General features: G+C 50.7%; 1 protein-coding gene across 12 annotated transcripts in view; it reads right to left on the reverse strand.

Moving 5' to 3' along the window:
• Positions 1 to 483: 483 nt before the first annotated feature.
• Positions 484 to 13,667, reverse strand: part of LOC123061283 (uncharacterized) — a 20,707-nt gene continuing 7,523 nt past the window's right edge. For 3 of the 12 annotated variants that reach the window (XM_044484308.1, XM_044484320.1, XM_044484319.1), the window contains 6 exons: positions 12,555 to 12,770; positions 9,895 to 10,541; positions 5,118 to 5,214; positions 4,968 to 5,021; positions 4,763 to 4,887; positions 484 to 4,001 (listed from right to left, as the gene is read on the reverse strand). In XM_044484308.1, coding sequence (XP_044340243.1) covers positions 3,893 to 4,001; positions 4,763 to 4,887; positions 4,968 to 5,021; positions 5,118 to 5,214; positions 9,895 to 10,541; positions 12,555 to 12,770 — 1,248 coding nt within the window. In that variant the 3' untranslated portion in view covers positions 484 to 3,892. Of the gene's footprint in view, positions 4,002 to 4,081; positions 4,380 to 4,628; positions 4,888 to 4,967; positions 5,022 to 5,117; positions 5,215 to 9,894; positions 10,542 to 12,554; positions 12,771 to 13,667 lie in introns of those variants that run through there. The other 9 variants (XM_044484309.1, XM_044484317.1, XM_044484316.1 and 6 more) reach the window with 9 other exon arrangements.

Here is a 13,667-nt window from a genome sequence, read left to right on the forward strand (position 1 = left end):
GATGAGCCCAGAGCAGTGAGCAAGCTGTTTGGATATACGTCTTCCCATGTGTTGGTGACAAACACATGGTCGCTCTTCTCGAGTGTCAGGTCTCTTTGTTCGTTACTCCAAGTGTATCTTCTTCCATTCAGGTATTGTTCCTTTAGTTCAAGCCTATTTATCAGAGCGCGGAACCTCGCCATCATCCTTCTGTTCGTGGTAGGCTTGTTCTTGTCGTCCATGGAGATTAAAAGGTTAAAATCTCCCAGCAGCACCCAAGGCCCAACGTGAAGATCCCGTATATCCCTCAACTCCGTCATGAAATCTACTTTGGCCACATCACTCTGAGGGCCATACACCCCGGTTAGCCACCAATGTGGTTTCCCTTCCTGCGAGACTAGAGCCGTGAGCGTGTTCGCCGTTACGTGCCTGTTTGAGAGTGAGACCACTAGGCTGTCCCAAGCGATCAAGATACCACCGCGTGTGCCCACCGCAGGCACATAGTAAAAATGCTCGAATTTATTATCCAGGCAATGTCTAACCACATTAATGGAGATGGACTCCATTTTGGTTTCTTGGAGGCATACAATGCTCACATTTGCAGCCACAACTACTTGGTACACCGCATTCCTTCTAGCCGGCGAATTGAGTCCTCGCACGTTCCACACGAGTATTTTAGGCAGGTTTGAAGTCATGGAGAGTGCCCATCGAACCACGTGCCACACAGGCTCGTACTACTGGCCCTCGGCCCCTCCTGCCTCCTCGCACTGCAAGGGCAGCACCGAAGCATCCCACCCAAACAGTGCCCAGATCGCCCTCACATGGCAGTCAAGCAACGGCTTATCGAACAATTTGACGTAGGCTTGCAGTGCGTCATCATCGATCTGGTTCCCTTCATTGGCTAGGCAAAGCTTCCGGATCAACACCGCCTGTTGCTTTGAAGCCTTGGAGCCCCTCCCACCCTTTGCCAGCCTCACACACCGGCGCGGCGAGGTCACCGTTGGTCGCTTCTGCCGTGGCCTCCTCTGCTGTTTAGGTAGCTCTCTGGATGTAGGCTGGGTTAGCAAAGGTGAGAGCGCTTTACGCAGCTCCGAGCATAACTGCGCCACTTGCTCCTGCGGTGCGGAGACGGGCCTGGGAGGGGGCCATATGTGTATGTGCCTGCTGGAGTGGCGTCCCCACCTGCCCCTGGGAGTGTCCCTGCGGTCACCCCGGATCCGTTTCACCATCTACCTGCGACAGGCTTACCAGAAACCAGCCTTCCTTCGACGTGCATGGGCGCGTCCCATCCGCATGCAGGGTGGGGCCCAGCGGGGTCCCCATGCCACGCGGGCTGCCTAACAGGCTGTTGTCCAACTCAGGTCCATCCACTTAGGGCGTGGTGAGATCCGCACGCCAATCGGAGCCATGGGCGTCGCGAGATTCGCTCTGGTCCACTTGTACCTCCCATCCGCCAATCCTGACTGATTGCATGGGCTCCGGTCCCGCCACCGCAGGTTCTATCAACACTGCTCTGTCAGTCTCGCCCTCTGTCTGTTGCGGCCTCGGACTTCCCCTCACTTGGTTCACCGAACCTGGCGATCCTGATGCGCTGATCTGCGGCCCGTCCACTGAACCGGCTACCCAACCAGCGCCCCCACTCTGCTTTCCAACGGGGAGACAGCCCTGCTGGCCTCTGCTTGCATGACACGTTGCACCGTGCCTCGGCCCACCACGCTTTACGTACCCTGGCAACCGACAGGATCAGGGTCCTCCCTGCGCTCGGATAGCGGCGTGACATCTCCCGCCAGCTCACGCTGACCAGCCTGGGTTTGAATGGCCCGCTGGCCGCCCTGGGTTTGAACAGCCCGGTTTCTGCCAGGCGAAGGGGCCGACGCCGACGAGGAATCTGCCCGGCGAGGCGGCGAAGGCGGCGGCGGCGGAGGCCCGCCCAAGTCATCGGCGCGCGAGCCACCGCCGCCGTGGCCAGCAGATGGCTGGGGAGGGGGCGACGGCGGCGGCGTTGGCGTCCCGGCCTGCCGCCCAAGGTGAATCGGCTCAGCCACCAGCCGAATGCCAATCGGGTACCACAGGGCATCAGAACCACCATCCACCTGCACAGCAACTCTGCTCCGCCTGTTCGGCTCCTCGACGGCAAGGATCCGCCTGAAGGGGACACGAGTTGGGTCGTCCGTGCGTAGCCAGACCAGGAACCCCGCCATGTCGCTCCGCTCCGCGGTCGATGCCCCGACCTTGACCACCACCCCCAGGCCATGCAGAAGAACCTCCGCCGTGCGCCGAGTCCACGCATTCGCCGGAATGCCCCGCAGCACCAGCGGCACCAGGAACGGCATGGAGATGGCCGTGGCGTGCGAGTGGCGAGACCAGGGCGCGAGCAGGAGATCAAACTGGTGCGTGCCAGCCCGCCCACGCCTGAGCAACCTGCTCCTGATCTCCGACGAACGGCACAACACAAGGAAAATCCTCAGGGAAATATGCTCGAATGGACATGTCCAGCCAGGCTAGCTCAAACTCCTGCACAAGAACTCCAGCCACCGCAGCCAGATCCGCCGCGTCTCGATCACCAACTACGGTCACCACCACGGCCCGAGAGAGCTCCTTCTCGAGCGCCCGGAGGTCGGGGCCCGACTCCAGGAAGCACACATCCACCTGATCATCCACCATGGGGGGCGACGCCTCACCCGCAACCACCGGCTCGAACGGAACCGAGAAAGCCGGCCCGGGCACCACCATGCTGCCCACCGACCCAGCGCTGACCACCCGACTCCACGGAACACCGATCCGAACTGCGCCCGCCGGCGGCGGCCCGGGAGGGGGAGGCGGAAGCGGCGGGGACAGAGTGCGTGCCGCCCCAGACGACGGCGGGGCGTGGCCATGACGGAGAGCCGGCGGAAGTCGCGGAGGATCCACCGGAGACGAACTGCGGGGGCGGGGGCGCGGACGCGTGCAATCCCGCGAGATGTGGCCCTCCCCGTCACAGCGCACGCAGACCGGCGGGTTAGTGCACATGGCCGAGATGTGCTTGTCGCTCCCGCAATTGTAGCAGCAGCCAACAAGCTTCGCCAGGATCCGGCCCCTCGACGGCCGCGACGACGGCAGGATGTTGGGCCACCTGCCCGGAGGGGAGCGGCGCACCGGCCTGGTCAGGGAGCGCGCCTGTGGGGCTACCGCCCGACGCCGGCCTGCGTCTGCCAGGGCGCCTCGCCCACCGCCAGAGGAAGGGGGGAGGGGGTTGCAGCCTCGGTCCACATGATTGGACCACGCGTCGTGCCCACCACGTCGGGCACAACGACCAATGAGCAAGACCGGCCTAGGAGGCGGCGGCGGCGGAGGGGAGAGGGGCAAGGAGCCGGAGGAGGACGCCGAGAGGGACACCCGAGATGCCATGGCGAACGGCACCGAGGAACGAGCTAGTGCGAGGAGGTGGACGCCGGGGACCGGAGTGCCCACCGGCGAGGAGGAAGAGGTGGACGTCGGCCCCGGAGCAGGCGCCGGCGTGGGTTTGGTGGTCGCCGGGGCCGGAGTGGCCGCCGGCGAGGGGGGGGGGGGGCGCTAGGGGGAGAGAAGGGGAGCGCTAGGATCGACTCCCTAATTTCTTACCCAATGAGTCCCCTGCGTTTTCTCGAAAGTGCACGATGATTATGTACTGTAGTATGTACCGAATGGCCTTATTCATTTGCTCCTGTAAAACTCACGAACTTATTCAGAGTGGAAGTAACCAAATTCAAAACTCGATCTATTTGGTGGATGGTTACAAAATAAGTCAAGAAGTTAAGTCTGCATTTGCATCTATAATGTTTATGCATAAATGAATCAAACTAATTACCATGAATAACCCCCATTTCTAGAACAGCTTCAATTACTGACTCAGATCGGGCAGCAGTCATTGCAGTGCCATGTTGCTCACAAGCTGCTAAATGCTCCAGGAGAGTAGCACATTTTTCTTGCAGGCTTGGAGATGATTCTTAAGAACTTTGATTAAGCGTGAGATGACATCAAGGTCAAAGATTGAATCGCTACAACTGTTACAATCATCAGTAACCGGTGTTAATAGCATTAATCCAGGTAATAAAACACATCAGCAGGTCCACCACAGAAGATATAATCAATTCTCTGTACGGACTTTCTGGAGAAATAATTACAGACGATTTAGTGTATTACATTAGCTTCAGCGGAGAACATGGCTACAGAATCTGTCATTAAACTAGTATCAACTTCATGGATTCAATCTACAAATGTAATTATTCTACAGTATGCAAGTATGAAAAGTATAAAATGATATAACTCTTGCTCCTAGTTCTTGTAAACAGCTTGCTATGACATGGATTCAAGCTTTTCCAAGGAGAAGACTTCTTCACCAGCAAAAGTACAACTCCCATCAAAATAATATTCTTTTACTCCTGTCCCAGTTAAATGTGATACAGTACCAAGAATTATTATCTTTCTGTCGATAAACCCAAATCACTACTGTGTATTGAATAGGAGTGCTGAAATGATATTGAGCGATGAAGTAATGTGTACGGGGTAATAATAAAGGCATTAATTAGTAGAAAAGCTTAGGTAGTCCATTTCATTTGTGATTTCAGAGACCCCAGTGCTTAACCTCAATTGTTAGGAGTATCATTGACAGATTTAATATGAGGATCCTATAGAGAAACTTCATGTGTGCATGAAGCTAAAACATCACTTGCTTACAGATAGAGATGGCAAAAAGTGACAATTTGTTTTTGTGAACTTCACTGAAGTAAATGATATTCAGGAATCTAACAAGGCTTGAACGAACCTATCCAACTCGTCTTGTTTCAATAAATTTTGGGACGTTCCATTGAGCTCACCATCTACATTACCTTGACTGCACTTCTCATCGTCCGCTATATCCTCAGACCCAGTACTAGCATAGTAATCAGGCTGATAAATTTGAAATATTGTAATTCAGGTTCGTTGAAACACAATAAAGTACACTTGACATATTAAGAAGCCTAACTAACCGCAGTAATCATGCTGACCTCCATATCAAGTATTCGAGAAAGTATATGGATTATCTGAATCATAACTGCCAAGTTAGTACGTGATAATGGCAATATTACACTGGAATTTTAAAAGTTAAACTGATAATATTAAAGGTTCTGAGTTGTGACCTTCTCCAATTGTTCTACTGGGGTATCTGAATCCTTCAGTACATTTACAAGCAGCTCTCGGCCATCTTCTACTCTGATCTTCTCACAAACTTCGGAACTATGTAAAAAAAAGGAGAAATAAAGAACATTGATTGTCATGAAAGGAAAACATATGTAATGCAAAATCATGAACCTATCAGAATTTTGTAGAAATAATAACTGATCATGTTGCGCCCATATCAACCCTATGCTATCTGGTAACCCATACAGAAACACTATATCTTCTATATAACTCTTCACTGTTGTAGTATGTTAGAATAATCAAGGCGTGTATGGATCTACAGTGAGGCAAGGCTTTCTTTTATAATAAATACACCCTACCCGATTTTGGTTGACGGTTGTGTTCTAATCCAATTATTCGCTTGTTTTTCTTGTCACTGTGGCGAGACCAGCTGAGAGAGAACTATTTTCCATTTCCAGACAGACCCCGAGCGAGGATATGGAACAATTTTTTATGACCAAGTCGCATGAGGCACGACACCGATATTTGTTAACGAGGTTCACCGAACTCGGCTACGTCCCTGTTGATACCGCTACAATACTGCACACGGCCGTCCGGACTCCCACAGAAGCCGCCGGCCCCCCCTGCATTTGTTTGTATTATTACGTTGGCATAAGTTACATCATGTGTCTTCCCCTATAGTATTATATAGGAGTCCCAGGGTAGAATTGCCGTACGCGATCAAGACTCCATGCCCTATCTACGCACTGTAAACTACCATGTATAAGATATTCGACATAATTAGAACAAATGCCACCTCTGCGAATACTCTTCACCACCTTGAATTTGTCCATGCGTCAAACCTCCATGTACGTTATGGATTACTTATGTTGGCCGTAGGATTCAGAATCAGACTGACCTACACAACAGTATGAACCAAAGGAAGAGGGCTCAATTTGGATTACTTATGTTGGCCGGAGGATTCACGAGTGAATACAGCGTCACGGGAGGCTGCATCGGGATCTCGTGCTCCTTCTGTAGGCAGCCGGCCAGGTCCGTACGCGAATGGTCTTCTTACTCCCCAGGTCTGGCTCAGGTCAAGCCATCGAGGAGTGCATACTGGTAAATCGGGTGCTCTCTTGCTTGGAGGAGTTGGATCTGTCGATCTAGCCAGGTGACCAAGATATCTAGCAGGGCGAGCCTCGCCCAATGAGCCACAGCACCTCATTGTGGAGAAGTCGGATGTCATGCAACCTAGTGGCGGTCAGCTTCGCTCCCCAGAACATCAATCGGTTCGGCGCTCCGGTGATGTATGGAAGGAGTCCTTGATGCCCGGCGTACGTCCGGATGTCGGCGGGATAGAACCAATTTGGCTGCCACTTCTTGACGGTGTCTGGCTGCGCCAACTTGAGTACTTGTCCTTGGGCTTCATCTGGATGCCAGTTCCACCTCTGATGGACAGGTCGTTGCGGCTCTTGTGCACCTTCACCATAAAGAGCTTCATCCAAAGGCCGAAATGGGGCAGAGACCCCAAGAAACACTCGCATAGCATGATGAAGCACGCGATGTGCAGAATGCCGTTAGGGTTGAGGTTGTGCACCTGGTTGTCTTAGAGCATCTCCAACAGCAGCACTAAAATAGGGCGGTTTCTGCATCACCTCAGCCGAAAAAGGAGCTCCAACAGCAGCCCTAAACACATATTTTTGTGGTCCCACTTTAGGGCTGCCCAAAAAACCAGCTCAAGGTGATGCAAATTTCGATCACACAGCTGGCTGCCCAAACACAAAAACGGCTGCGACCCACATGCCGCACGCAGCTGAAACCTCCCAACCGCCCCCCTCCCTGCACGCGTCATCTTCTCTACCACGAGCCGCCACCGCCAAATCCCACTGCCGCACCATCGAATCCACCGTCGTCGTGCCTCGCCGCCGTAGATCCAGCACCCCCCTCCTTTCTCCGGCTGCCGGCACTGCCATATCCACCACCACCACCGCCGCCAAATCCGCGGCCTGCCACCGCCAAATCCGCAGCTTGCCGCCACGAAATCCCGCTGCCCGCCACCGAATCAGACGCCGTCGACCCTCGCCACCGCAGATCCAGCTCCTACCGCCTCCTCCCGCCTCTCTCGACCGTCAGCGCCACCATCAGGATACCGCCACGCCGCCCGAAGATCGAAAGATCGCGGAGAGATCTGTTTCTTGAGTTACCAACTCTCGGCCTAGTGGCGGAGAGGAGAGGAATGGTGGTACGTAGAAACCTTAGCTCTAGGATGACCGATAAAGTATCGGATGCCCCGGTTGAATGGAGTTTTTTGAGAGCCATCCTTCTTAGGTTGGGCTTCTCCTTGGCATGGGTGGAGATGGTTATGCAGTGTGTGAGTACAGTAAGATACCATGTCAGGTTTAATAATTTTGAGACGGACGAGATTATACCCACTAGGGTGCTTTGGCAGGGGGGCCCCTCTCCCCTTGTTCCTTCTGTGTACTTCGCAATATTCACAAAATGTGGAAGTCCTTGGCAATATTCTGAAAAGGTACTGCGTAGCTTTGAGCCAGCTAGTAAGTGAAAGCAAATTCTCTATTTATTTCGGTCCTAATACTGACGTTACCGAAAAAGGGTTTCCCCCCGCTTTGTATTCCAAAGCAAACCACCATTGTACACATCGCAATGCTGGGGCGAGCAGCACATCAAGCCCAAAGAAAAAGAAGAAGAAATAAATGCCAACAGCGGCAGCTCGACAAAGCACTGAAGACCCGCGACCGCTGCGCCCTCCGGAAACAAACCACCACAGCCCGAGGCTCCGATCTACCATGAACTAAGCAGCATCTCCAAGAAGGGATGCGACGCCGACGACGTTGCTGCCCGGACAAGTCCTAGGGTTTCCCCCAGTACGCGGAGGGAGGTGGGGGATAGGTACTACAGACACCCTCCAAGAAGGGATAGTGGCACCCGCCGGTGTCACCGCATCGGGACCGGACAAACCGGCAAGGATTTCTCCCGCACTCCAAACCCCACCGGCCAACCGAAGCCGACCAGCCAAACCACCGCCCAACACCATGCGCCATCATGGTTGCGCCGCCACCAACGTCGTCTCGCTGCGAGTACCACCACGAGGCCAAGACCGGAGAGAAGATCCAAGCGGCGGGAGCAGCAGCACCAAGGCCGAGCAGGAGGGAACCACTTCCACCGCCGTCGTGCGAGAGGCCCGCGCCTCCAGCACCGTCGCGGTAGCCGTCCGGACACGGCAGCGGGGCATTACATGGAGTTACACTATGGAAACTGAAAGTCCCAGGCAAAATTAAGGTTCATGTGTGGCGGACGTTACATGGAGTTATTCCGTGTTAATCTATTCTTGCTAACCGGCATATGAAAACTAATACTGCATGCCCTTCAGGAACGTACTGAAGACATCGTCATGCTATGTTTGAATGTGGTCGAGCGCACAAAGTTTGGGAGAACCTGGGTTTATTGGAGAAAGTGGAAAAAGCTCTCAACTTTGATATGGCTAGCTCTGCTGTACTAGATGAATTGATTTGTAGTTCGAGTGATGATCCATTATATCTTGCTCAAATCCCTGTACCATGTTTGATAGCGGTGGCTAGCTGGTTTTTATGGTGGGAAAGACGACAGTGTGCAAAAGGAGAGAAGATCACGATGCCTGATCGTTCTGCCTTATCAATACAAGCTCTTGCATTGAACTTTCACCGGGCGGCTACTATAGGTCATCCGGCAAAGGATGTGATGTGGGCTAGACCACCACAGGGTACAGTCAAATTGAATGTTGATGCATCGCTTGAATATGGAAGGAATATAGCTTCCACTGGCGTAATTCTGAGAGATGTTGGTGGAGATTTCATCGCAGCAGAGATCTGCTACTTGGGGCCAACAATAGATGCATATACAGCAGAAGCTTTGGCAATGAAGAAGGGGTTGCAACTTGCAGATTCTTTGGGCATTCATGATCTGCTGGTTCACTCTGATTGTGCAGAATTGGTTAAGGAGATTCACCAAGGAGCGGTTAATTCAGTAGCGGCTGGCAACTGGCTATATAAGATTGCCATGTCATCAAGAGCTAGCATATCATTCACTCATATCTTAGGCTAGTGATTTTTTTCACTTTCTCTCTTTCTCTTTCCTCTCATTTACTCATTCTACCTAGGAGCACGTGTAGAGGCTGGCTCTTGCATTAGAGCCCACTCTCTCCCTTTTTGCTTGTCTCTCTCCTCCACCTAGGCAAAAATGCCATGTAAGCGGGCTTATAGCCCACTATTGTACTTCCTCTTAAAGATTGTTTTGATACTTGTAATAATTTTGGGCATGTTGCTATTGAGCATTGCGCGCGCGAGTTGAACCGCGTGGCTCCTGAGCCAGCTAGAAGGGCTAGGGTTGATCCTCCGTGTGTGTGTCAACGGACGAACCTCCCTCTTTTATTCATAGTCTTATGGTGGATGATGTATCTTTATTTGAGATGAAATAAAAATAGCCATGATGGCATTTCCTCAACAAAAAAAGTATCTGATGTCCCCGAGAGTGTCCCAAGCTCGCCTAATATACCTAGCCGAGCTAGGGTCACATGACTCAAGCCGGCTTGTCTGTGGGCTCACGCCCTTCGGTCCAACCGAACCATGCCATGCGTCGGCGGCCTTCTCCCAGGTCTTCCCAGCAGCAACCCCCGAGCAGACTCCCAGACCTAGGCGGTTGGGTTGGAGCCGTGTGCCAACCGAGGGCTAAGGTCTCAAAAAAGAAACAAAAGAGAAGGACAAAAAACATGCTTGAATAAAGAGAAGACAATAATACCTGACACTTAGTTTTTCCAATGCATAAGCACTCGCTTCTCTGACAGGTACATCATTATGCATCAGCAACTGAAGTAAAGATTTCACAGCCCCAGCTTCCATGAATGAAGTGCGCATGTGTTCATTTACTGATGCATCACCGATTGCATGAGCAGCCTTTGCAATTGCAGAGACATCTTGGAGACCAATTATTAAAACTAGCCGTGCAACACCATCTATCCAAGGTAAGATGGTGTGGTGATCATTCCTTTGAGATCCAGATTGTTCTTTCCCTTCATAATCAAACTCAATAGCTCCAACGCGTGCAAGAAATTGCTGATTAGAACGCCCTATCATAGCATTAATTTTAGCTTCATCTGGCTCTGCTTTCTTCTCATTTAGAATCAGGCCAAGAAGCAATTCAGTTGCACCATATTTTGAAGGCCGAGAACTCCGTTGAATTTCCGAGCCATCAGGAAAAGAGGGCCATGAATGAGGTTGAGGTCTGAAGGCTTTATAAGCGGATGAGCCAACCAGAGGAATCCGGACTAGACCCTGACCCACTATAAGGGCATGGTAACTATCATCCGTGGATAGTTCCACGAGCGACCTTCTAGCTTCCTTTCTGATACTTTTATAATCATCGTCTTTGGTTTGCAGAAGATGAACCTAAAAACAATTTGAAGATAAATTTAAAGGAATGCTAACAAGTATATTTAAGCAAACTAGTAAATGCGCATGTGCAATGCACGTTAATATTTAGTCAATATATTAATTGCATGCGGATATTAGGTATGCTATTATTTGTGTGTTACTTCTGTGATTAGTGCAATATTTGGTATGATATTAATTGCACGTTAAACATGTTGAATGCTCGCCATTGGAACAGTCTAGGCCGTTGGATTGACTTAGTTTGATGGCCGAGATCAGTTGGATCTGCCCCTTTGGGTCTTTTTATATTGGTATAGATATAGATATAGATGATATTGGTAGACTGTAACCCAAATAGATAACCACTAAGATTTTAACATAGATTGCAAATACAAATGAAATAACGAAAGTTGTCAATGTAGCTAATGGAAAATTTAATATCCAGCAAGAAAAGATACACATTTGAGAACTTCATATGCACCAACAGGAAGTTCAGGCACTGGATGAATACGAAATAACAGAGTTTAGAGAACGTACATCTGCCATAAGAATCTCACACAAAATAAGTGCCCAAAATCAAAATAATGAATATTACTTGTACTTGATAAATTACCACTTGAAGGATTACCCAACCACATGTTTGGCTGGATACCCCCTTGAATTCCTTAGACTTTTTATTGGTGGATGATATAAAATTTATTTGAAGCTAATGAAGCCTGGTTTATGCTAAAAAATTGTAGCAACGACAATTCAGCACGGTGCTAGTGCAAAGTAAATATGTAATTTCATATTACTTTGAAGAGGACAGATGTATATTGGGTAGGCTCAAACAAGTTGGGGTAGGCTCTTGGGTGAAATTACATATTTACTTTGCATGCCCTAGAGCAGAAGCGACCGATGGCGACACCACTGCTCTGGTGAAAGTGATCTTCAGGTACAGAAACGTGGCAACCAAAGCTGACGTGAGCGTGACGGACAAGGACACCATGGTAAAGAGGCCAGAGCACGCATCGGAATGGTCGGCAGAGGTGGAACCAAGGCGAGCCCGTGTGGAGGCCGGTAGGACATTGTCGCAGCGCAGGCGGCTCTGGAGCAGGGCAAGCACCAGGAGGTGGTGGAGATATCAGAGAGCTGTCAGCTGGCACAGGAGCAGATGGAGGCGGCAGGGGACGGCAACCCCGTGATCGTGTTGCTGGGGCCAAGCTGCACGACATGCAGAGGCGCTGAACCGGCACAGCTACTTACGGCCAGAGCGGGCATACATGCTCGCCGGCATGAGCACGCACATGCAGCAACGCGCCACCTCTAGGCAGATGTATATGCCAGAGGACGAGCGGACGTCAGTGTCGGCAGGAGACGACGTTGTCGTAAGCGACGGAAGCCATGCGTGCTATGCTGATGCGCTCGTGAAAGGCGCGGGAGGTGTCAGCCGAGCAAGTACACGTTGCAGAGCAGGCAGACACCTTGGCCATGCAGGATCCTGGTTAGCCTTCTAGGAATCCTAGTATAAAATTCTATGGATTTACATATTAGACGTGTAGTGGTGCCTGGTCAAGTGGCTAGCTCATAAGGATGTAGCACCTGGGGTACTCAGTTTGAACCCCAAAAGACGCCCCTTTTTCCTTCCTAGTTCTCCACCCCACATGCTGACAAGCAGGCACCACGTAGCCAGGGTTAATGATATTAGCACTGTATTTGCACGGTCACACAAGTTTTGGAACCGGTTCACTGTATTTTTCAACTTCATGCACCAAAGTGATCATCACACGCAACTTCATGTGCCACCAATGTATTTGATTCTGAAATAAAACGCATTTGTTTGCATACATCCACTTGAGATTATCTTTAAGATAGACTACTAATATTTGATATTATTACAATATGAAGACTATTGCATTGCAGAGTTATAAACTTATGCGCAGAGCATCCATGGTAAGAGTGACTTAAAGTTCTGGCACAGGTTAATGTGTTGCAAGCATGTGTAGACATTAATTGATTATTTAACAAGAACAAAAATGAGCCACAACTTACCAGTTTTGGAATTACACCAGCTTCGACCAGAGCTCCATGATAAGAATGACTTAAAGTTAAATATGATGTGATACTAGCAGCAACTTCTTTCACTTTTATGTCTTCATCATCTAGGAACCTAACTATTGGTATTAGCATATCACTCCCCAAAAGCTTGTATCTCAAATTTTCGTCAACAGAGAAGTTCCAAATGGTACACAAACACTGCTCCTTTATCTGCAAGAGAAATAAAGAATGTATGTCTGGAGAAGTCATTAGGTAGTTCAAGATTCTTCCATAATGAAGTTTATCTGCCTGTCATGTGGGGCATCCCCTATAGGCGTAGGGAAAGCCAGACGAGTCAGGCTAGGGCTGGCAACCGATCCAATCAAGGATTCGGACCTACTTAATTAAAGAAAGTAGGAGTCAATTATAGGGAGTCCTAATTTTTTTTTAACCTGAATAGGGAGTCTTAGTTGTGTGTGTATAGGAATCAGCAGTCAGCATTAGGAAAGTACAAGTCAAAGGAGTCTGTAATGCGACCTCTACATAAGGAGGCAGCCATGTGACACCTAGGCATCGAGAACAGTATAAGAGCATCTCCGACAGCTTAGCCTAAAAATGAGCCGAATACCTAAGACCTGAAAAATTAGGCTTTTTGCCTCAAAAAAGGGCTCCAACAGACCTTTATGGATTGCTAAAAATTTAGGCTATAGCCTATATTTTACTATCCAATTGGTAAATATAGGCTTCCATTAGTCCAAAGCCTAAAACCAAAATCACGGCCACAGCAAAGCAACCACCGTGTGGTGAAGTTTCACCGCCACCGCGCCGACCGATTTGGCCGCCGGCTACCCTGAGCCCCACCGCCAACGCGCCGCCCAATTCCGCCACATGACCGCCCCGAGCTCGAAAGGCACTGCCCGGTCCCTCTGATTCCAGTCGTCCCCTAGCCCCGTCGTCGCCCAAGATGAGCCCCAAAGCCTCACCGCCGCCCACCGAGCTCAATTAGGAGCCGGACGACGACGCACGCGCAACGGCAGCGACCCCCGCTGAGTCGGGCCGAATTGTTGGCGCTCGGACACCGCCGCGACGCCAGACTAGCCAGCACCCCCAGCTCCCACCGTACCTCCC

Source organism: Triticum aestivum, chromosome 3A (assembly GCF_018294505.1).
Source record: "Triticum aestivum cultivar Chinese Spring chromosome 3A, IWGSC CS RefSeq v2.1, whole genome shotgun sequence".
NCBI lineage: Eukaryota > Viridiplantae > Streptophyta > Magnoliopsida > Poales > Poaceae > Triticum > Triticum aestivum.